General features: G+C 44.0%; 1 protein-coding gene across 2 annotated transcripts in view; it reads right to left on the minus strand.

The window, feature by feature from the left end:
* HMBS (hydroxymethylbilane synthase) overlaps positions 1–25803 on the minus strand; it is a 99935-nt gene that overhangs the window by 60726 nt on the left and 13406 nt on the right. The window contains exons 1-5 of one of the 2 annotated variants that reach the window (XM_078682197.1): positions 11372–11538; positions 11065–11118; positions 3334–3406; positions 3168–3217; positions 2124–2179 (exon numbers count right to left, since the gene is read on the minus strand). In XM_078682197.1, the coding sequence (XP_078538323.1) occupies positions 2124–2179; positions 3168–3217; positions 3334–3406; positions 11065–11118; positions 11372–11401 (263 nt within the window). In that variant the 5' untranslated portion in view covers positions 11402–11538. Of the gene's footprint in view, positions 1–2123; positions 2180–3167; positions 3218–3333; positions 3407–11064; positions 11119–11371; positions 11539–25803 lie in introns of those variants that run through there. The other variant, XM_078682196.1, reaches the window with a different exon arrangement.

The following is a 25803-nucleotide window of genomic DNA, read 5'->3' on the forward strand; positions in this document are numbered from 1 at the left end:
TATGCCGACTACAAAACATCGTTCAATAGGCTGTCTCAAGAAGGAAGGGCATTCATTGCTAAGCTTGTACTGCAGGCACCCTAAATTTAAGACTTCTGATTTTGGAAAAAAATATACAGAATCGGATTTTAAATCACACCTTCTGCAGGTTTCTTGTTAGAGCATCAGTCTGAAATTGCGGACAGGAGATTGGGATGTGATAAGACCGGTGTTAATCAATTGCGTTCTAAAATGAAGCTGAAATATTTCTGCACGATAACAAGGCTGTTTCGCCTTGCAATTTATGCAAAATTATTAAGGACTAAGGGAATGAAGAAGTTGTGGTGAATGTCAAGTAGCTAACGTAGAACAAGGCAATATGGCCTCGTTTGGATGCTGAAGTTGATAAGAGTAATAAGAGAATGCAGTAATTTTCTAAACGTTTTAAGTCCCATGGAGTCTTGCAAGATTATAACATCAACTATAGAATTTACACAGGGTTATTGTACCAAATGGTCTGAAAATTCTAGGGACAGTTGCAGCTTCAAATCAAAAGGACCTTATGTGTTATGCTTAGTTGCCTACTACTCAGAATGGCCGGAAGTTCAGGTGGCAAGAAGTGCGACTCCTTGCATGGTCAGTGCTTATTTTGGGAAAGAAAGAGTGCTGGTGCCCAAAGCTCTAATCAGGAGCTCACAGCTTGTGTAATTAAAGGTTGCCGAATTGAATACCAAAGTTGCATAGTCCGGAATTCACTTTAGGCCTCTTTAATCCAGTATTTGACACTGCTGCCACATTATCTCGCCCTTGCCGGTCCCTGCTTTCTCCCTTTGTGTTCATTTGGTCGTCTTCATCTTCCCCTTCATTGCCGTTTGGTGTTTTTCCCTCTCTTGCAGGTGGTCATTATCTGAGGAGTAAAAATAATGCTGGTCCTCAAAACTAAATGCCAGTGGGCCACGCCAGCTCATATAAAACTCTGCACATTGCAATTTTAATTTGCAAATAAATACAGAAAGTGAAAAAATATAATTAAAAGGAAAAAAACGAACTTTTAATTTAATGTGAGTGTTGAAGCTTTTCTAAATGTGTTTTTTTAATTCTAAAAGACAAAACACTATACTAAACTCTAGCATATCACTGTCTTTTTTTGTGCTCTGAATGCATGCTCTCCATTTGTCGGTGCTTCAATGAGGCCCCTCACTATACATTTTATATTCGGTTTACTATACAGGAGCTGCTCCCACAAATCCAGCTAAGCATTTTCCAAAACAGTCGAGGGCCTCCTGACTAGGAGTCCACTGATCACATGTTAAGAACAACTGCTCTAGGGGAACTGATGATTCGAGTTGTTAAAGAAGTTATTCCACGAGCCATTAATCCACACTGTGTTGGCACAAGTCACTCCAGTCTTCTTGTGTCAGCAGACAACCAAACCCCAATTCTCTAACAAGGAAATGACATGGGGGGGGGGGGTCGTTTGGCAGCTACAATATTATGTTTAAGATGGTCGTCTGACACGAGCCGCACAAGATTTTTATTCGAGAACAAGGAGATATTGTTCAAATGAAAAATAAACGAGTACGTGAATTGTAGAAAGAGAGAAGATGATAGGGAAAGAAGTCAATAAAGATAAAGGAGAGACACAGAGTGTGCATGTCACAGAACAAGAATGAGAAAACAAGAGAGCCTTCAAGCAGAGAGAGGTGCCAAGGGATTGCGGTAGATAATCGATAGACCAAGACAGGGAGATAGTTATGGTCACAGGGTACAAAACATGAGTAGCGGAAGAGGACCACGGGTCAGAGAGTAAGGCCAGTAGAGATTAGAGAAGAAACAGTTCAGTGAGGGAGGAACCACGCACCACAGCAACCCCACAGATCTCATGGAAGGATGATGGGCCAGAGAACCCACAGCGGCATACATGGTCACCTGAACCAGGGGCAGGAGTTGTAGGCACAGGAGTAGCAGGGCATGATAGATTTTAGGACACCCGTATAAAATAAATGCCCATGAAATTAATCTAAAAGGAAGGGATTTACAGGACGTTTATTATTTCAATCTGGCATGGTTAAGCCCTGATGGACCTCTCGCATCATCTGCCCTTCAGCAGCACAGCCGAGCATCACATCGAAGCAACATCTTACTCATTCTTCTCCAGGGCAGTCTCCAGCTCCTTCGTGAACAGGCTCTTCTCTCCAATCTGAATACACAGACAAGCAGAGTTACTACAGGACATCTGCAGAATGCATATTAAAAATGGAATAGTAATTGCACTATTAACACCACAACATGACTAATGGAAACTGTAGGTGAACATATTCCACAGCAGGAGCACAAACCCACTAAGCTATGTTAATCAGATCGGTATTTGGGCCTGCAGGTCGCATACGGATATCTGAATGAGGCTTGTTAGAGTAATGAGCTATCTTGGACTGGAACCTGTATAATATATATATATATATATATATATATATATATATATATATATATATATACACACACACACACACATACATATATACATATATATACACACATATACATACACACACACACACACACATACTGCACACAGGTCTGTGCAACAGGCACATCAACACACACCGCTACCTAAATGGTACTGGAATCTAGCGCCTGGTTACAATTGAAGGATTGCGACATCTGTATGACCCACTCAGTCACCCTAATGTGAGTGTACGGCCCTTCAACTGGCCACAAGTCAAGAGGGTGGCTTTCTATCAGCACTAAGCTTGCTGCAACCTGCAGGCCCATACTTATGGCTGAAAGAACAGAAACCATGAATACAGAATACTCAGTGCACTTGGGTGGGAATCCAGGACTGACTCTCATAGCTGTCCGTTTCCTTTCATAAGAGTGAAAGGCCCCCGGGACATAGGTGTCCCACCAATATGCCACAGGTGTATAAGCCCCATGAGCTATCGAACTGGGACTGGATGCAGTGATCTCTAGGTAACTCTAGTGTTGTAGATGCTGGAACAACGCCTCATTTTCACTGCCTGAACGGATTATAATAGGACACACCCCCTCACAGACTGCATTAAGCTGCTGAAGTCTATCTCTCTCTCTCTTACACACACACACACACACACACACACACGCACGCACGCACACACGCACGCACACGCACACGCACACACACGCACACGCACACACACACACCTGGTTACCTTGGACAGGGCTGTATCCAGGATCTTGTCTCCTGTGGTGGACATGGCGACTGTTGAGAGAAGAGAGAGTCAAGAGGGTGAAATACTATAACTTCCGGGGTGCATTTCTGCCCACCAGTTATCTGCCGCGATGTAGCCCACCCTCGGGCCCAGACATCACACTCACCGATCTCAAACTTCGCTTCAGGGAACCGCTGGCTGAGCATTTCCACCACGCTGTCCGTCTGGATCCGCGCCAGCTGCAGTAGGAAAGAACAAACCATTTAAACACAGCATCCACGAGGTGAGTGAAGATCATCTGATGACGGCCAGCAATAGACACGACCCGCCGCAACAGCTTGACCAAGATGCAGAGTGTGAGAGCAGAGCAAGGACTCGGAGACCACTTACCTTATCAAACGGACACAACTACCCAGGAACTGACTGCGGCCACATCGCACAGTGATCTTGGGTGGAACAGAAGTTTGCACCTACATTTTCGTGCCTGGGGCCACTTCGGTATTACAGAAGGGGATGCTTAGTCCACTCATTCTGCAATATGGATGGCCTCAATGCACAAGTTTGCGCTGGCGCAATCCCTATAGGGCATTTCCATATATGCACGCAGACTCTAACCCATGAAAATGAAGGAAGGCCTCCGCCAATGCACCGGTGGCTTATTGTAAAGGGCGCTCAAGTACAAACAAGCATTGAAAATGCAATAGGTCTCGCCTTTGATTAAGTTAAAGCCATTTGCTTTGCTAACGGTATTGTATAGCAAAGCAAATGGCTTTAAGTTAATGAAAGGCGAGTGAGAAGGATAGCGGAGGGATAAAAGGGGAAGGAAGGTTTGCATTCATATAGCACTTGTTACCCCTGATGGATGTTGAAGCGCTTTTCTGGCGAGTAGCACAGTACTCCGGAACTCAAAGGATTAGTGTTGAAAATTAGTATAGTAAAATATGAAGTAATTTGAGTAGTGGATATGTTATTCAGTTATTTGGGTAGAGAAGGGTAGGTGGCGGCATAGTGAAGGGAAAGAGGTTTGTATTTATATAGCGCTTGCTACCCCTGACGGGGTTTTAAAGCGCAAGTAGCACGCTACTCTGGAACCCATCAGGATTAGTGTTGAATTAATATGGTGAAACATGAAAGTAATTTTAGTGGTGGATACGGTAGTCAGTTATTTGAATTGAGAAGGGTTGGGGAGGGGTAGAAAAGAGGGAAGAGTTTAGAAAGGTTTGTTTGGGGATCGGTATAGTAAAAGATGTGTAAGATGATGCAAGGAGGGGTAGAGTAGGAGAGAGTCTAGAAAGGGTTCTTTTGGGGCTCATAGTAGTGGTATGGGGTTAAATGAGAGAGCGGATGTAGAAGATATATTGAGCAAAGTATAGGCTGAGAAGTAGGGAAGTGCATTGGAAATGCTAAATTAGAAGAAAGTGATAAATAAATAGATCCATAAGTACATTGAAAGTATACAGATGCATAATGGAGGTATGTATATTGAGCAGCATTTCTGGCCCTGGCCCTGGTCAGTCTCGAACAGGTTCAAACAGGCAACTGCCCTTATCCTCCCCGCCCTTAACAGGCAACTGCCCTTGTCCTCCCCGCCCTTAACAGGCTCAAACAGGCAACTGCCCTTGTCCTCTCCGCCCTTAGCCTTGACGCCCACAGCTGAAATCAGTCACTATTGTCTTATTGCTAACTCCAGTCTCCAGAGAAAGTCACAGAGTGAAGTATCTGAGCGGGCTGCAGCATCTGCCTTACATTTAAGCCAGAACCTATTGTGTATATTCCATAACATGCGTTGTTCCCAAGTGAGTCTGAAATTAGTAAAACATGCACTGCATCACATGGAAAGTAGTTAGAAAATGACATTACTGTTTACATAGTTTTCCTTTATAATCTTTTGACTACATTCATACACACCTCCCGGGCTCAATTGCTTCATAGTTCTTTAAATGTCTGCAATAGGATAATTCACGAGAATCCCTTCCGTTCCTCATTCCGACATTCGTATCAATGGCCGATTCATTAAAAAAAAAAATTAAAAAACGAAAGCATGGTCTTCTTTCAAAGGCCCTAATGTTTGTTAATCTTCGACAGTCTACATTATCACGATTGGACCGGCGACAATATCAGCGCACATTTCCCCGCTGACAGACAGATGTCCTGATAAAAATAAACAGATTTTGGAATACCCATTAGAGTTTGAAAGGATTGAAAATTGTACAACGGGTTTCTTCTTGCCCTGAGTTGCAGGCTGGTCTGGTCTGTGGGCAGGGCCGCAGACATTCTTTGTAGGGGAAGCAGCCAGTCGAACAATGCCCGCGTGCCACTGATTTTATTAGCGGAGACAGACGCGTGTGAGCTCTGAGGGTCAGAAACACGCCAAGGGACGCTTAGGAAGGGGCTCATCTGCTCTTTCACCAGCAGGTGGTGTTGGAGGGTGGGGGCTATTCTTCTGGGGAAATGCAGCCTGTTATACAAATACACATTTTGTCTTCTTTTATCCGCAGCGAAAGCTTTCCAGGGTTATGTTATGTGTTTGTGTAAAGACGACACAGAGAAACCTCTTCCCCTGCACTAACATGAAATTTGGTGTGCACCATTACCCTTCCCCACCTAGAAAGGAAACTACTCCAGCCCTTTACTGGAGTAAATCCCTGACCACTTGCAGTGTAAGAAAAGGGATCGTGAGAGGAGCTTGCAAACACCAACAAATTACCGAGCTTGTGGGTGTTCACAAACTCTCACGGTAAACCACATAGTGATGCTCTAACTATCCACCCCTTCCATGGTGTTTACTACTAAGTATGCAATTGTGGCGTATAATTACGCAATAGTAAATACATTGATGCCACGCAGGTGATTTTTTTGTGGATGGCGGTCAGCCGTAAATGGTGCACTGCTTGTGAATCGGGTTCATAGGCCGTCTGCAGGTCTCGGTGTGATCCTTGGAGTACGATTGTTATATGTTGAGACGCCAGAGCTCCCTGCGTCAAAGCCTGAACCCAAAAGGTTTTCAATCTTCAGTACTGCCTACGGATTCAGTGGGACAGAAGATGTGCAGCGGGGACTGGCTTTACGGGCAGCGAGAAAAAAAAGTCCACAGAGTATCACGCCGCCAGTAAAGGGGCCAATACCCGCGTGCCAATCTTTTGCTTCGTTTGTCTCCTCGCGTGCACGCTGGAATCGTATCGATTCCAAAAGTCCTCTGCATGGCAGAGCAGCGCATGCGCTGCTTTTTGCCTGGCTGAGACCTAAAAATAGGTTGGGAAGCATACGGATTGTAACAAAAGAGGTGATGCACAATCTGTGCGGCCCCACCCCTGCTGCGGCCAATCCCTGTAGTTATGAGCAGCGTCTGCCCGTCATACAGCTCTGCCTTTAAAACTGAAAGCCAGGCTGGCGGTTTCAAACCACCGGGCTGCCTTTTAATGCTAGCTCTCTGCAGTGCGGGCACCAGTTCACACCAATACTGGGGACAGTAGGGTGCTTGTAATATGGCATACTACATGTGTGAGGCACATTCTCGTGAAGGTGCACCAGGCACGGACTAGGCCAAATGCATACTTTTAAGGAATGAATCCACGTGAGCGAATGAGCTGCAGGCGCACAGCTCAGTAGCAGCTTTGTTTCCAAGCTGTGACACCTGCAGCTCACGCACTTTAGAAGCTGCATTTGCATAAAGGCTGGCACACTGCTGTGCCATGCAGAGCATGCATGTCCAGGACAGGACCCCCGGTGTACAAAAATGCCAGGGTCTCTAGTACTGCTCCAATTCAGGGGAGGTCTGGCCTGTTTATCTCCTAAAATTTATCTAATACTCCTACCAAATATATTAGGGAGAAACAATACTCTCAACAAACAAAATAGTCTTCGAATGCTTCCTCTCACAAGGACCTGCTGATGCCACCATGTGGCGCCCTGTCTAACTTCAAAAGACCTTAAGCGGTAAAACGCTGTGTGCTTGTTTGAAATGTTAAACTACGAAGAAATCAGGGATTATAATTAAATTACAGAGTTTAAAAATACATCCTTATCCGCTTTAAGAGATTGCCACAGGACATTAAAGTTACCTCTTCACTCATCGAAATAGGATTTTACTCCAAAGTTCCGAATGTAGGGGGTAAAATGGCGTTCATTCAGAATGTAATCAGCAATATATATGGTTTGACTATGCCTTTCGTGTTTAGTGCGTGTATTATAAAGCTCAGTAAAAGGCCAGGCTTGCAGATACGATTTTTTGTAACATCCACGTCTAGTTCTCCTGCAGTGTGTGCCTAGGTGGATAGCTGCTTATCACAGAAGAAAGACCTTCACCTACCTAGACCCATCAAGGCCAACCTTACCTGTCCACTCCCCTTCGCCCGCGTTACTGCATGTGGGATGCCTCGCTGATACATTCTCACAACAGGGTCTCTTCCATGCTGCGCCTAAGGCCTGGCATGGAGTTGTAAATGGTGGACAGTGAAGGGTCTTAATTTTAGACACCTTTTGCACGTCAATGTGATCAAATCTTCAATATCATATTGTCAAAATGAAAAGTCACACAAAGACAGGTCTCAGGACTGTAGGGGTCCATGTGGGCATCAGTACAAGTACACGAAAGGGCACCGTGGACCAGAATTAAGACACACAAGTGGGGCTTCGGTCTCAGCACTGAACTAATGTGAGGCACCATTAGCCGGGAAGGAGGTACACTGGCCGCACTGTTTCAGGACGGGACCAGTGCATGGGTACTACCAATCAGAACCGGTGTGCATTGGCATGGTGTACACTATACATTTTGTGAGTATCAGAAATGGAACAATACAATTAAGACTGGTGGCATTTGTTGAGCTGTGTGTTGGTCTTAGCTGTCAGCCAGTACAGAGGTACATTGGCCGAGCTGTGTGTGGGACTCAGTACTAGAATAGAAGGCCTGCTTCTGGGAGCTGTAGTATGTGGCTCTTAAAAGTGGAATATTAAGAGGAGTTTACAGAATGAATTGAGGTGCACTGTGAGAGCCGTATGCTGATCTCGGTATAGGAACAGTACAGGCCAATGAAGTATGGGTTGAGGTGCATTGGCAGAGCTCTTACGGCTAGAGTAGCACAGCGCAGAGAGTTCTGCCAGTCAGGACTGCCGTAGAGATGACAAAACCAAGAGGAGAGAGTGAGACCCGGAGGGGCGAAGGGAGACAAAGTAAAGGATGGTGATAGATTTGTGAATGGGTAAATTGGAGGCAGAACGCCAGATATGTGGGTGTGTCTATAGGCAGAGGCGCTGAAGGACACCCCACCCATGAATGAAAGAACAAATATGTGTAATTATACAGCGCCCACCGTGTTGCTGACCGGCTCTGAGGAGTCCCACTAGACTGATGGACTCTAGGACACCCTAGCACTGAGATCACCCACCCAGAGACTGTGTTTGTTCCCTAAATCCAAACAAATAAGCAATAATATACAGAGACTGACACATAAAGCACTCCATCTAATGGGGGTGGGGGGTCAGGTGGCCTTTGGATTCCAGTACAGGGCTTGTTTTTTAGAAACCACTGTAATAATGTTCTTTGCTCATTTTGGTTCATCCAAAGTGATCCAGGACTATAATTTCCAGAATGTATTAGATTGTTAAAAAAAAGTCCAGAAGAAGACAGACGATAACCCTGGGGTTGGAGTCAGTGGGTAACTGTTAAAAAAATTGTCATTTTGCAGTAAAGGTTACAGGGCATCAGGGAGATTCAGTCACTCTACAGAGCTCCATAAATCGAGCTACCAAAAATGGCACTCTCTGACTGGACTAAACACCCAGCTAAAAGGAGGTAACATTATCAATTTACGCACACCTGGAGTAGGTGACAGGGACTAGGGTTTTCTGCTTTGTGTTCTGGTCCTTGTAACATAAAGGGGGGGGGGGGGGTGCACACTGCCTCTCATCCCAGCACAGTTCATCCCATTGCCTTCCGGTAAACGAAGTACGCTTACTTCAAAGTTGCTGTAGTTTCTCACCAAATTTGATGCAGGTAGTGCTATTATCTCTAGACACATGTTTCTGGGTTTAGTCCTTCATTAGTAAAGAGCAGAAATACTAGAGAACAGAGAAAAGTAATCTGGGGTTGTTGAAATGTTGCCCAAGTTTTCACAGGTCACAGTACCACTCCACAGGCACACAGGTGCACCCCAGGCATTTGTCAACTTAAGGGACCCTCTTAAACACGGGGGGGAGGTTTACATACCTCAGGTTACCCCAACAAGGGTGAAAAAGTAAAGACTACTACTGAAGCAAGTGTTAACATGCACTGCATTTACCATGAGGCACTGGGGCACATCGAGTGCTGGGGTGATAGGCACTGAGCTCCCACCCTGTTTGAAAAGGCCCCCTTGAGGAACTGAGCCGACGAGCTTGTGTTGATGCGCCTGCGCCCAGCGAGTGGTACAAAGACCAGAAAAGACTTTGTGCAGCATTTTCAGCACCCCAAAACGACTTGCTGCTGTCTACTGATAAAGGAATTAACCCAGAAACATGTGTATAATTACACAGCACAGTTTGCACCAACAAGGGTGAAAAAGTAAAGACTACTACGGAAGTAAGTGTTAACATGCACTGCATTTACCGTGATGCATTGGGGCAAATGGAGTACTGGGCTGCGAGGCAGTGTGCTCCTACCCTCTTTCTGTTTCCTCACATAAACTGTTCATTCGTATAGCATTTTACGCTACTCAAAGGTCGTCTCAAAGTGGTGAAAGCAAACATTGAAAACAAGGAGTAGGATAGAAGAACGGCGCAAAGGAGATAGGAGAGGGAATGATCACTGTGGGAGTGAGCTTCCTCAAAAGCGAATTTCTCACAGGAAGGAGTGAAAGAGCTTTGTGGGTGAGAAGCAGGGCCTCAGAATTATGAGCAACCGGGATACAGAAAGATTATGGGGCAGGTAGGAAACCAAGATTATGAGTGAAAGTATCAGTAACCAAGGAGCTGATCACAGTCTAAAGCTTGAGAGCTCAGGCGGGTGAAAAAGTCGAAAAAAGCAAGAGATGGAGGGGCAGATCGAAAGAGGGAGTGAAAGTGTGAGTAGACAGAAAGGGTGTCAGAGTTCAACAGAGGGAGAGGACGAAAAAAAGTGACAGGTCGAGAGAGCGTGGGATAGATAAAAATCGAAGAGAGGAAGAGGGGAATCGGCGATGAGATACAAACAGAATAGGGATGGACAGAGAAAAATGTCGGATATGGGGAGAGAAAGCTAAAAAGAAAGGCTTGGAGGTGGGTTAACAGAGCAAACGAAATCAATGGGAAAAGAAAGGAGACGAGCAAAAAGGAACCACAGAGTGAGATTTGCTTGTGAAATGAGTTTTGGCTCATTATAAATGGTCGACCAACCTCCAGTCACCCCAACCCCACTTGCAGTCAGACACCCACTTTACAGGTAATTTAGGTGTGAATGTCAACGCAAAACATTAGGGGTGATGAACTAACCTATTGGCGGATGGTATATACTCGATTTGCATCCGCCTGGATATGGTCTGCTGAGACTAAGCACCTGGAAAGCCTATATTACTCGCAGGGAGTGTTCCACGACTGTTGCAAAGCTATTGGCTGACAGCAGTAAAACCAGAAAAGTGGGTGTTAGTCACCGAACATCATCCTGATTGCAGCTGGAAACATGTTTTCAGATATAACCAATAATTAAACGCAGCCGACATTACTTCATTTTAGCCACCTCTCTGAAAGCCAAATAACATGATCTGGGGCGGCCCTCAATTGTTCGCCGTTCATTTCTTCCCCGTGTTTACAATCCCCAGTCACCACTGGTGCTGGTGTGGAGGCTATAAAAATGATTTAAGGCACAGAGCTCACCTGAAATATGTATTTAACTTAAACAAATGTCAGACAACGCGGATCGGCATGGCACAATAACCCAAAAACTCACCTGGCTCTTCCTGGTCCCCACGCGGATAATGCGATTTTGGGAGACTGCGGCATCCTGCAAAGATAGAAACCAGGGGTTAGCAAACTGAATAGCAAGTACTGAATCCCACCCGCCAAGCCACCACACCAGACCACGCCCAAGTATCCTGGGCGGGAAAATATTGAGGGCCCCTCTTCCTCCAAATAAGTTTCTTCATTTTTTGGGGATAGCCAGTGTAGGCTGAAATATACCCGGGCCAAGTTCCAGGTCTACTGCGCATGAGAAATATTGTAACTTCTCACAAAGTGAAGCAAACCCCTCACTTTACCTGGCCGTTCCTTAGCGGTTGCTCCTCCATCTGTAAACGCGGAAATCCGACCTATGTGGGGCAAAAGTGAGCGTGAAAAGCTCCGGCCGCCTCGGATGGAAGACAGGCTGGTGTGTGGAAGAGCTGAGCGCGAGGAGCGGGCAGGCAGCGACTTGAACCCTCCTCTGCCGCTCATCGAACAGACCATGCGCTTTGAAGCCCCATCTCCCAGAGCCACAGCCCTTCCTGGCTAAGGTGGGCAGAGCGATAAGAGGCCGCGGGAGCCGGGCCGGGAGGGCTGTGCCGGGAGATTGCACAGGGTGTAGCCGGCAGCAGGCTCCATGGCGGGAAACCGCAGAGTGGCGCAGCAGGTGTGGGCCGCAGACCTTCGAATCCGCAGACGCGACATCAAGGCGGGCTTTAATGCCCGGTTAGGGCCTTAGGATGGCGTGCCTGACTGCAGCGCCAGACGCAGGGCCGCGGCCCCTCCAAGACAGTGCACGTGCGAGAGGTTGGATACTTCAGGCTTTACCGCAGGGTAACGAGGGGCACGCACGACTCCCGTGGGCCACAGTTCATTTATGTATTTATTTATTTATTATTTATTTAATGCGATTTTCTACAGCACGAACATTACCCGAAGGTGCCAGAGCGCTTTACCAAAGAACCAGTTGCGATACATAAGGACTTAGGATTACATGAGTTACATAAAATATACAAGCAGGAAAAAAAATGCAAATGTACAAGTTGTGAAGTCACAGAGGGAAGAGATACAAATAGAAACAAGCATTTGCAATGCAATAGGTCTCGCATTAGGAAAGTTTGAGCTATTGGTATTGTAAATGGCAAAGTTTTTATTTATGTTTTTTTTTTTAAATAGCTAAATTAATAGCTTCGTCATTTACAATGCCAATAGTTATAACTTTCGCAAATGTGATACCTATAGCATTTGTAATGCAATATGTTTTGTATTTACAAACCGCGAGAGGACAAAAAAAAGCTCCGGACCACCGCCTCCTCCCAGGCCTTCAAAAGGGACCTCAAAGTTCTCCTCCTCCAGAGAAACCTCCAAAAGTAATTCACGTCCTCTTGCTATTTGTGAGGAAGACTTCCCACTACTGATAATTTCTACTTTCCATGACCATGGAAGTGCCTTCCCAGTGTATGCCTGTGATTGGAGGGTCTGCCTTTTTGCAGTATTTTCCATGTACTGGTGTTCGGTGCCCTTTTGTAACATGCACACACCACTCTGCCCTTGCAACACACGGCTACTACCTCTCACATGTCTTTACCTTTGATACTTGCACAAGTGCCACCTTGCCCATGTAACGCTTGTTCCTGAGCCTGAGTGTCTAGCACTTATTGCAGGACTATACCTCTAATTATACTCTGTTTTCTCTTATAACTGCACACTTGTCACTTTCATTTCCTCTTGTGCACTTTTGACTACCTCATGTATTTTGGTTGCTCACAATTTTTACTCAAGTATTTTGTTTGCTCACGATTGTCACTATTAGCTTTACTACCTCATGTACTTTGGTTGCTCACAATTTTTAGTCAAGTATTTTGTTTGCTCACGATTGTCACTATTACCTTTACTACCTCATGTATTTTTGGTTGTTCATAGTTTTTACTACCTCATGTATTTTGTTTGCTCACAATTGTCACTATTACCTTATGTAAGTAACGTATGTTTTTGCAACCTGTTCTTTTGTAATGTTTCACATTATGTTTCATTTCTGTTCCTAATGTGAAGCGCTCTGACGCCTTCGGGTAAAGTCCGCGCTATATAAAAATGCATAAATACAAAAATAAATAAATACCGCCTTCGGGTAAAGTCCGCGCTATATAAAAATGCATAAATACATAAATAAATAAATACCGCCTTCGGGTAAAGTCCGCGCTATATAAAAATGCATAAATAAATAAATACCGCAAATCAAACATCCTCGTCACTCTGCCGCCCTGCGACCAGGAAGTCAGGCAGGCCGGCGCGACAACCGGAAACAGGAAGTAGGAGGGCGGGAGCCTACCCCGCCTCCCACGGAAGAGCCGCGATTGGAGCCGTGTTTGGAGCACCGGATCAGGCAGGAGCCTACCCTGCGCCCCGGTGCCGAAGGAGGGAAGAAGAGTCCAACTGCCGGGCCCTGCAGCTGAGGAGAGCCGCCGCACGAAGGAAGCCGGTGAGTGGGTTGCTGAGCTGCGGGGGGAGCATGTGTGTGTGCGCGCGCGGGGGGGGGCGGGCATGTGTGTGTGCGTGCGTGTGTATGTGTATGTGTCTTGGAGTGCGTGTGTCTGACTGTGGGGGAGGGGGTGTGTGTGTGAGCGAGTGTCTGTATGTGCGTGCGTGCATGCAGAGGGGTGCAGTAAGAGAGGGGGGGGGTCTGTTGGGCGATGGCAGCTGAAAGCAGGAGCGAAGCGGAAGGAAAAAAATGAATATTGCTATGAAAAGGAAATTTGTAGCGATTAGGTGCGGTAGCTGGGGGAGGAGGGAGGGTACAGACGGGAGAGAGCTAGGCGATAGCATGTTAAAGGAGAGAGCGAGTTAGTTGGAAGCAAAGAAGGAAAAGCATGAAAAGTTGTATATAATCATGTGCTTGTAAATATGGGCAGGACAGCGTTAGTCATAGATATGCGCAGTTGGCATTTAGAAATGCGAGGTAAAGTAAAGAGATGCGTGTTTGTTATGTTGAAATATGGAGCATAGAAAAGAAAAGAAGTGTAAGAAACACACTGCACAACTGAGAGGGGAGGGGGACTAAGCGATGGGCACTGTAATCATAGAGCGAAGCGCAAGAAAAGAAGGATATAATCGTATGCAAGTAATTTTAACAGCGGATAGGAGAAAGGGCTCTTTTATTGAAGATATAGTATCTATTTGTGTAAATAGAAGCAAAAGCATCGGGGAGTTTAAAAAAAGCATAAAAAAGCATCGCGCACAGAGCTAATTTATTTATTAAGGAAGCGCGGCAACTGAAAAATATTGTTTTTTCGAAGCAGTGCAATAAGTAACAGTTGGTATATATAAGAGGTCAAGTAACATGTGTTTTGCATGAGAACAAGGTTTCTGTTTAAGTACCTTGTTTACCATGAGATAGGAAAGTTTGGTGTAATAAAATGCCACGTGAGCAGAGGAACGAAATGCATTGTGTTAGTGTGAAAATGGCCACAAGGGTTAAAAGAACTTGTCTGGTAAGCGTCAATGTCAAGGAAAGGTTAAAGGTGGCCTATAAAATGTAAGGAGTTTCGTTTCTTTAAAGTCTTCCCAGTTACTGGGTAAAAAAGGTGGCCTATAAAATGTAAGGAGTTTCGTTTCTTTAAAATCTACCCTGTTACTGGGGAAATTTAGGCACATTTCTTGAAAATCGAAACAAAGAGTGTTTTTTTGATGTTTGCGACATGTCCCTTTAGAATAATTTTATTTTAGTGTTTAAAAGCATACCAATTTCACTTTGTAATTCTAAATGACATGCACCAAAAGTATTGCGTGAAAACGACTTGTATTTAAACTTTAATGAGAAAAGGTTGAAGGCAAGCTCCTAAATAAAGTATTTTCCTTTCTTACAATGTACGCAATTACTGCGAAATGTACACACGTTTAAGAGAAATAAAACGTAACGTTTGTAATTGTAAAAACATGCACTTAATATATTTAACGTGTCATATTTAGAAGAAGATATATTTTACTGGCTGCCTATAGTTGTAGTTGCGGGATGTTAGTTTCTACAAAGCAATAATTTGCATGATGCCACATTTTGCTTTGAAATCGAAAACAGCAGACAAGACGGCGGCAAGTTAACTTATCGTTTAGCACCAGTTAGACATCACGCTGTTCTAAGCCTACTGCAAAGTTTCCCACTATAGTGGAAATTGCTCCTAAAGCACACCTTTTTAAGATGGCAGCACTATTTAAAGCAGTCACTGTGATGCTCTTAATACGAAATAAAATATATTAAATGTGACTTTACTGTAAAAGCCTAGCAGCCTACTTCATAATGATAACCACACGCAGTGCACGCAAATGGGGATAACATTATTTAAATGAGTGGCTCCAATTAAGTATAAGAAAAGATTATCGGACTAGCAAGTGCGAAATAAAAAACGTTAAATGTGCCTTTACTGTAAAAGCCTACCAGCGTACTTCAAAATGATAACACACACTGCACGCAAAAAGGGATAACATTATTTAAATGAGTTGCGCCAACTGAGTCTAACAAAAGATTACGTTAAATGTGCCTTTACTGTAAAAGCCTACCACCCTACTTCATAAGAATAGCACACACGCACTGCACGCAAACGGGAATAACATCATTTAAATGAGTGGCGCCAAAGGAGTATAACAAAAGATTATCCGACTTGCAAGTCCTTAGGACGCAAAGGCATTGCACAGAAAGAGGCATGACATTATTTAAAATAGTCACTGTCATGCTCTTAATACGGAATAAAAAAACGCTAAATGTGCCTTTACTGTAAAGGATACCCGCCTACTTCCTAATGAAAACACACACGCAGTGCACGCAAACATGGACAACATTATTTAAATGTAAGCATTGCATTGACAGCTAACGCTGCCGTCACAGCAAGCCTGCAAAGTTTACCACTATAGTGGAAATTGCTCCTAAAGCACACCTTTTTAAGATGGCAGCACTATTTTTTTTAAAGAAACCAATCTCTGCATTTGCATGGCGCCTACTACATCAAATACACAAACGGCAAAGAAAAGAAAGTAACACCTCTTAGAGAGCTACATCCAAAGTGCTCGATATTTGCATGGCGCCATAACAAAAGATTACCCGACTAGCAAGTGCTAAAGACGCATACGCATTGCTAGTAGAGGCATGACATTATTTAAAGCAGTCACTGTGATGCTCTTAATACGAAATAAAATATATTAAATGTGACTTTACTGTAAAAGCCTAGCAGCCTACTTCATAATGATAACCACACGCAGTGCACGCAAATGGGGATAACATTATTTAAATGAGTGGCTCCAATTAAGTATAAGAAAAGATTATCGGACTAGCAAGTGCGAAATAAAAAACGTTAAATGTGCCTTTACTGTAAAAGCCTACCAGCGTACTTCAAAATGATAACACACACTGCACGCAAAAAGGGATAACATTATTTAAATGAGTTGCGCCAACTGAGTCTAACAAAAGATTACGTTAAATGTGCCTTTACTGTAAAAGCCTACCACCCTACTTCATAAGAATAGCACACACGCACTGCACGCAAACGGGAATAACATCATTTAAATGAGTGGCGCCAAAGGAGTATAACAAAAGATTATCCGACTTGCAAGTCCTTAGGACGCAAAGGCATTGCACAGAAAGAGGCATGACATTATTTAAAATAGTCACTGTCATGCTCTTAATACGGAATAAAAAAACGCTAAATGTGCCTTTACTGTAAAGGATACCTGCCTACTTCCTAATGAAAACACACACGCAGTGCACGCAAACATGGACAACATTATTTAAATGTAAGCATTGCATTGACAGCTAACGCTGCCGTCACAGCAAGCCTGCTCATTCCAAGGTAGCCTCGGAGAAACACAAGCCTGCTCATTCCAAGGTAGCCTCGGAGAAACGAACAGCAAAAAATATGACGCCAAAATAATAAATAAATAAACCAGCAGCTTGACCCATTTATTCACTGTGATGCTTCCGATAATTAAAAATGTGCCTTTACAAAGAAGTGTTTTAAAAAGAATACCAGCGTGCATGTTCATTACAAGACTAATTACTCATGATATTCAAAGCAAGCCTGTTCATTTCAAGCTACCCTCAGCCAGCCTCGGAAAAAACGAAAGTAATACAAAAGCGAAACTGACACTGCCACTGCAGACAATGCTGCGCGCTCCCGAGGTGAAATCCGGCTCTGAAAACGCTCGTAACACTTTGGTGTCCACTCTCCTAAAAACGGATCACATTAGTTGTCGAGCTGACAGCATTCATGCTTCGCATGAATGCTAACGTCAGCTCGACCTAAAAATGCAAATGTACACGTTGTAAAGTCACTCAAGGAAGCGATACAAATGGATAAACTCTTAGAATCACATAGGAATGGTAGTGAGTACAAAGATCTCCCCCATTACACAAAGACTCTGGCATCTCGCAAGCATGTTCTCTCACAGTCTGCGGCGTTTTCCATAAAGACTATACCCCGCCGCAGCACTACACACACGGTTGTAGCATCACACTCTCCCTCTCGAGTTCGATGGACAGGCAGCGGCAACCAACAGCATTCAGTGTGTACAGAAGCCAACTATCTGGAGCACGTCTCACTCTCAAACAAAACCGCAAATGCTACTGCTGTAGCATCATACACAGACGCCTCACAGTTGCATTATCACACAAGGTCAAAGGCACAGACACACACGCAGAAGGTCCCATCGGCATTGCAAAGTACACCGTATAACATGGGGCATCAAACACAGCGCTCGCACTCGGACGAACACATGCGGCATCTGGCACTAAGTCCATTGCATATCTCTCGCTCTACTCACTCACATAGTCCTTGTGTGTTATCATACCAGATCATAGAAAACTCAATGACAATTGACGCACAGGCTGTGGAATGAGACACCCTTCAGCGCCCATCTCAGTGCCACTGCCAAGCAGTGTGCAGTGTTACAAAATGTGCTGCATCACATGCAATCCAAGACACTAGACAACCAGTCTAAGGCATGACACACATACACTCAAGCAATATCTGCCGCATCTCATGCATGCAATATCATACAGTATGTGTAGAGTCACACCATTTCTCAGATGTGGATCAACAAGTGCACACAAGAGTTTAGATGTAGCCAACAGAACTGAGAACATTATGGCATGTGGCGGAGTCTCCTCAGCTCTGCTGGTCTTTAAAGGCACAGGCCTGCTTTCCCGTTTGACTCAATTTATAAGCTAAAGGGGGCTCAATTGGCAATCAACGGGCCTAAAACTGGTATAAATAAAGAAGCATAGAATGTGGAAGGAACCCCCAAACACGTGCAGTGTGTAGAAAAAGCCCAAACACTGTGTGAGTGTGCTAGGCCTAGCATGACTGTCTGTACGCTAGATGTCGTTGCTAAGCACCTATTCATGTAGACTGTAGCTTTGCTCGCCAATGTCTGCACATTGTACATGGCCTCCGCTCTGGACATCAGCCTGCACGGAGTATATGAATTTTCGCCTATGCATGCACAGGGTCTAACTACTGGTCAGCGAAGCTTGCACAGTAAAAAATTATCACCTATGCAAGGCCGTTTTATTTATTCACGATTTGGATCACAAACTAGGTCCACAGTAAATGTCCGCAATTTTCCATCACAAAATAGGAACAATTTACAAATAACTTATTTATGGGAAAAAAATACATTTCATAACAGATCTAGAGTAACAATTACCATCCAAGCGATATGACCGTTAAAACTGCTGGTTTCAAAAAGTCCTGTACTTAAAGTGGAAAGCAGTGCAGGAACGAGACAGCAAAATGTAATAAGCACAATTCCAATTAAACACAATGGAATGTTTCCAGGGGATTCCTTCATCAATAGCTTGTGATTCCTAGGTTTTACAGCTTAGTAATTAATTAGGGGACTAGGCCTATAGAAACTCATACCAGCAATTTACCAACAATAAAATATTTGAGACCTTCTAAAATATCTTTAACAAACATTTAAAAAAAATGTTTATTCCATCTAAAACATTTTCATTTACTGGCGTGGTGATCAGAGTGCACACTTCCACTAACAAACGAACATTATGCTTACAAAAAAAAAAAAAAAAAAAAAAAGGAAGGTCTCACCTATGCCTGTAAATAGTCACTGTTTAGGTGTTCAGCACCTCTACCACCTCCCTGTAGGTTTGCTCTGCATCTTCACTTCTTACCCCCGACAAGGCACTGAAGCACTTTGCGGACAGATAACACGCTATTCAGTGAGAATGCCTTGCACACAAGCATGTGGCATATATGATGACCAGTTAGGTGTCTCGCGTAAGGACCAGAGTTGTTCTCTTATTTCAATTATGGTGCTACATCTATGCATGAACCTGAAGCAAAAAAGTGTGAGGCACAAGATGCTAAGGCATAAAATATGTTATCACGCAAGTAGTCCCAGAAGTAGTAAGCCAAGCAAATACCTACTATTTGATATTATAATGTAGGATCAGTGATAACGGTAAATGCTATAAACCGCCAAGAAAAGTTACAGAGTCAGCACTGGGGCAACACAAACTCAACCCATGGAGACACTGCTAAGCAACCAAGGGATACTATATGGAGTCAGCCCTGCCCCTTCCTCCTGGAACACAGCCATTGGAAAATGTACCCTTAAAGAGACCCAGTAACAGATGGCAACCCCCTGAAGACAACTGTTAAGCCAAATGGATATGCTATATGGAGTTATTCCATGTGTGACAGAAAGGTTAACCCCCTGAAGAGAGAGTAAAACAACGAGGGAAACTGTACGGCGCGCTCCCCAAATCTCTGAGCGACAGAAATCGCCTCAGTCTTCTTCCTTCTGGGACCAATCCCTTTTCCAACTCTAAACTCCATCACATCCATGTATTCAGGCCCCCAGCATCCATCCTGTAATATCCACCCATCCGGCTAGCCCTTCACCATGCATCCATTCCTCTCCCGATTCAGCCAACTATTCAAAACCCGTCCTTCACTCACATTCAGTCACACATCTAACGAACTGTTCTCCACCTATCCCTCAACCATCAATCAATATAAAAATCCCTCCAAGACCCGTCTCCTCCACCATACGTTCCACCACATCTCTCCCATCCACCCCTGTGCATCAATCCATTCCTCTCCCGCGATCTACAATACTAAAACACTGCCACTTCACACTAAAATGATCACTTTGAGATCTCAAACTACCAGACTGTGCCCTATCATTCTCTAGTACCCACATCTCCTGATTTAAAAACTAATTTTGCATCTAAACCTGTACCTGCACTGAACCCGCTCCTAAAATGTAATTAAGACAATGAGCTTCCTCTCCTCAACATTTGACTTCACAACTGGAAGTCAGAAACCATACCGTAGATACAGACACTGAGCTTACATTTCCCGGATCTCATCAACGCACCCAAACAGTCATTACCAAAGTCGCAACCAGGTCTTCTCACTCAATAATACCACTTAATTTAAACTACTACTATGAACGATCGCTACCTTTGGTTCTCATGACAATCAAGATCTTTCTTTGCGTAGTTCTACAGGACAGCCAACCATCATATTAGGAACACAAAATGTCATGCACCAAACTCAGCTCAGAAAAATTACTAGCCAGTGCCTGCCAGGGGCACCCAGTACAAAATCATCCTCCAGCAAAACACATTAGATAGAAATCTGTACAGATAGCATTGAGTCACCACAGACTTATGTAACGCATATACACCTTAAGGATTTTGGGGGCCCCTGTTCAGAACAGCTTTAAGATTATGATCTAATTTCGGCTTTTTCATGTCCTCTTTGGCCAGGTCACAGACAGTGCCAAGGAGCACTTGTCCACATTCTAAATGTGTCATCTAATATTCAGGAACAGTGATGAGTTTTTAATATTGTAACACAGCAGCAGCTCACTACTAGGACTGGAAATATTCTCTGTGATAGCCCCCTGTTTCTATATGTAAGGTCCTGTGCTGATCCAAAAGAAACTTATTTTTTATGGCTGTTGCATGAAACAAACATTTCTCTGCAAAATGCCTGTAACAGACTCTCACACATCACCCACATTAAAAATAAAAGAAAACAGTATTTAAAACAATCCGTTTAAGAATTATTCAAAGTCATCACTGCACAGTTCCAGAGTACCAAATAGGCAAAGTAAGTACCGGCCTATGGGCCCCACTCCTTTTAGGGGCCCTACATTGACAGATCAAAACACAACTTAAAGTACATAAACCAGAAACATCAGATTCACATAACAGTTTGTCTCTTAAAAGCTCATCTTCTGGCAACTTTAATAAAAAAAAAAAAAAAAAAAAAAAAAAAAAAAAAAAGAATTAGCTGTATTGGGTATTGGGAGATAATTTGCGAGGGGCCCCAAAATTTCGACAGAGTTTAATCCTGCACGGTCAGGGCTAGACTCTCTGCAGAACAGATCTGCCTCTATCAGGGGGCGCCTGAAAGACTGGGGCCCTGGGCCAGAGCCCACTTTGCCCATGCCTTAAAATATCTCTGATGTAACGTTGTACTCATAAGACTACTTACAGCTAAAGCGCACACACAAAACATCCAGGACAACATATTATACAAAACAACGTACGCACAGGGCTGGACTAGCTGTAGCGGGCACCGGGCATTTCCCCGGTGAGCCGGGTTTGTGCCTGTGGGGGCCGGTTTTGTGACTGGGGCTGGTTTTGCAGCAGCGCTGCAATATCGGTCCCCTGTAGCAAAACTTCAGTTAAAATACAATGTCCAAACTGAGCTCGTAACAACCAGCCAACACAATGCAGCTAAACTAGCAGAAATTATATGTGTTCAGCAACACAACCCACTACCTCGAGTTAATGCACTATCGAGAGAGTGCGGCTGGAAAACCAACCAGGCAAAGCTATTACTTGCGAGCTACCACCCCTCAACGAGATCTGTCAGCAAAAGCCCAATAGCAGTACCCTCCATCGGCACTCAGTTGTCAGGAGTACAGACTGAGGAACACAGTAGAAGATATGGTGCAGCAACATTCTTCAACAGAACACGGTTACAGTTGATCGGAATGATTGAACTAGATAGAGACACACATTTATATTCACTGAAGACAGCAAAAGGTTAAAGTGATGTTATAATTAGCTGTACATGTCAGTTAAAATGGAATGTTTGAGACCCAGAAAACCACTGAAATTCACCAGATATCATTAACTGAAGAAACTACAACTCGCGCCTCCACCATGCAGTGTTATCAATGAGGTCATTGCAGATGTCATCAGTATTATCAATGATTTCATAGAACGTGTCATGAGTGAAGTAATTTGTGAGGTCATAAGCAGTGCAAATAGATATGCTTTAAAGAATGAAGCAGCACTGCAACTGCAGCAACCCCGCTCCCTTTTATTGTGCAGACCAGTAACAACGCCATTCGCAAGTTAAAAACAAAGAAAAATATATATTCACACCTTCATTTTCATAGAAGAATTACATACATATATATTTAAATGATATATATTCTCATAGAGCTGTTGGATGTAAACATTTGCAACAGGCAACGCATCACTGCAGAAGAGAGTCTCGTAATAATCACAGAATTTCAATTCAGATTGAAATTTCATCACACACAAATTATTGAACATTAAATAATTACTATCATCTTTCGAGCCTCTCCATTCCATTCTTAAAGAAACCTGCTCAACATTTTAAACCTTGCAATTGAAACTTAGTAGTGTGGTAAAACAGATAAGACAATGTTAAACATTGTTAAGAAAGTACAATCACCTAGACCTGTAATTGTGAAATAATGCAAGAAAGAAAATATAAGTACATACACAACACAATAGAACTTATGTGACCAACATAACTCCATGCTAGTAGATGTCCCTATATATAGTGTGCTATCATTTGGTTAATTCGGGAGAGTGTCCTAATTTACCACTGCCCAAAATTGCACAGTAATTTACATATGCTGTGGTGCACCGAAAGTTGGTTCATTCCGGTTTCATGCTGGCAGGTTCCCCTACAGTGTACTGTCAAATAGTCCAACTGGGCCAGTGTCTTAATCAATCATGCACATATCAGGACAGTAAACCAACTATGTGGGTTTTACTGGTCTGCACAATAAACTGGTATGCTGCAGTTAGAGAGCTTCTTCCTTCTTTAAAATATTTCTATTTTCATTATTGGCGGGCGACATATCCCGCTGATATGTGGATCTAATCGACATAGCTGTGGCAGAAAAATATATAGCCACACAAACAAATATATACATTTATATACTACAATTGATTTAAGGTGGCATTTTTATTTATCTAGTGTTTACTGAATATAGTGCACACATTTTTCTCAGGTAAGTACTGAGCATTGGTTGTTAAATGGAAGATCGAAACTCAGAAGCCGAAAACTCAATTTGTAACCCAGAAACTTGTGCTCAATATTGATCTTCCTCACCTGACCTAAGTGGGTGATCCTAAGCAAATCTTTTTAGATCACAGACCTTGGTAGCACCTTTTCTGATAATAAAATCATACTATTTTGTAATTTGTACAGATGTTAACCTTTTCTGGGCATAGATTTCACTTCTTTGGTGCCAATATTACAGCTAAATATAGCAATAAGCAGCAGAAAGGTGACTAGTCAACCTTTACAAAGGGACTTCAGCAATGCAGCAACACGTTGATGGGTTTTTAGTATCTTTTAACTGTTTGAGCTAGAAAGAAAATCTTTTTTTGTTAAAATCTGGAGATTATAAAGCACATGATGAATGGTGTGGCAAATGAGCAAAACCATAATTATGTGAAAAGCACTGCAGCCCCACAATCACATATTTCCAGTGGCACGGTTGATAAGACAGGAAGCACAGGCTTATAAGAAGCTGGGATAGAACTGGGGATGCTGCCCCTGCTGCACTTTGTGGCTTTTCATTGGCTTCAGGTGCGCACTTATGTGCGCCCTGACTACCCCATTTTAGCAGGTATACTGTGCTGCTTGAGGCATGTGCTGTAGTATCAACAAAAGGGGATAGCCCTATTACTCTGCATGCATCTGGGCATATATAAACTTATAAAAAGGTAATGCATCGGAATCAATACTTTAGCCGCCGTTCTGATTAGAGATCGCCCCTTCTTATCTTTGGAAAGTACATCAATGGACAACAATTCATGAGTCCTTCTTAACTTATTAGTACTTGTCACACATTTTTTTATGCATATTTGAATTTATATAGGGCTTCTCCAGAAAAGGTTGACGCGTTTCAGCCCGACATTTCTTGGACCTCATCAGGACTGGGGTGAAAAAACAGGACACCTGATTAATGATCCTCGCTGTGCCTGGTACGGTGTAGTCAAAATAGTGTCCATTGATGTACTTTCCAAAGATAAGAAGGTGCGATCTCTAATCAGAATGCTTTTGAGTACATATGAGTAGCATCTGTAGTAGTGAGTAGGGTAATAAGGGATGTTTTTTTAGTTGAAATTATGTATAGAGGATGTACCTTTTCTAATTATATGTGTATATAAAACAAGCATTTGCAATGCAATAGGTCTCGCATTAGAAAAGTGTGAGCTATTGGTATTGTAAATTACACATTTTTAGGTCGAGGACCGGAAATGCTGGCTTGCCAGCTTCCGGTCGTAGATTTAATAATTTTGAGTACGGGGCTTGAACCTGCCTCTGTACTCCACCTCTCCTCCATTGGCTGGCTTCCTAAACGGAGGCCAGCCATTGGAGGAGAAGGGAGTCACTCGAAACAAGCCCCGTTTCTTTCGGATTCGGGGGCGTGTTTTGGGCGTTCTTTCGCCCTGTGATGTCAGCCGTCACTCAGAACGCCTAAACACGCCCCCGAAAATTTCAGAAGCTTGTGGCGGCCATTTTTTTTTTGTGAGGAACAGCTTCGAGGGCTCGCGGGATTCGGCTCACAGACATGGGCTAAATGACCTTGGATATCGGTGAAAGATTGAAGACCCCAAGTGCCAACCAAGGCTTCAAATCCCCCAAGAACCAATTGGTATAATAGTTAGTCGCTGTGTCTCCCTGTGCCTCGCTGCCGTTATCTGCAGATGTGTTTACAAACAGGCATAGCTAACCGGAACCGGACGTGCACACTGCTCAGCCTTCAGAGGTCGGAATGAGGTGAAAGGCAGAGGAGACGACCTGCCCTATTGAAGGCATAACGTGTGCTCCGGAGAGGCCGTGTCAACTCTCTTTCCCATGTGTGTCTGTCATCTGTTGCACCCACTGTCGGTGCCCTTCCGCTGCCTCAGAGTCTTCGCCAGACAAGCCCCGCTGAGGAGGGCTCCCAAGAGCAGCACACGCACCAGGAACAGCGCCGGAAAAGGGGAGTCCCCGCAACAGTCCGTTCCCGCAGTACTCCGTTGATCAGCGGAGAAGGAGCGACTGTTTGCACCCCTGGGGAAGTAAGGGGAGCTCCGCAACATGCCTGCAGATCAGAAGGTGTCTCCACAGCTGAGGAGAGGCTGGACCGGTCAATGTTCACTGTCGGTGCCCTTCCGCTGCCTCAGATTCTTTGCCAGAGAAGCCCCGCTGAGGAGGGCTCCCACGAGCAGCACACGCACCAGGAGCAGCGCCGGAAAAGGGGAGTCCCCGCAACAGTCCGTTCCCGCAGTGCTCCGTGGATCAGCTGAGAAGGAGCGACTGTTTGCACCCCATGGGAAGTAAGGGGAGCTCCGCGACATGCCTGCTGATCAGAAGGTGTCTCCACAGCTAAGGAGAGGCGGGACCGGTGAGGATCGTCTTTTTTTTGGTTTGAGAATGACTGCTTTGAAATGGGTGTCAAGGACGCT

This window comes from Lissotriton helveticus, chromosome 3_1 (genome assembly GCF_964261635.1).
Source record: "Lissotriton helveticus chromosome 3_1, aLisHel1.1, whole genome shotgun sequence".
Taxonomy (NCBI): Eukaryota; Metazoa; Chordata; class Amphibia; order Caudata; family Salamandridae; genus Lissotriton; species Lissotriton helveticus.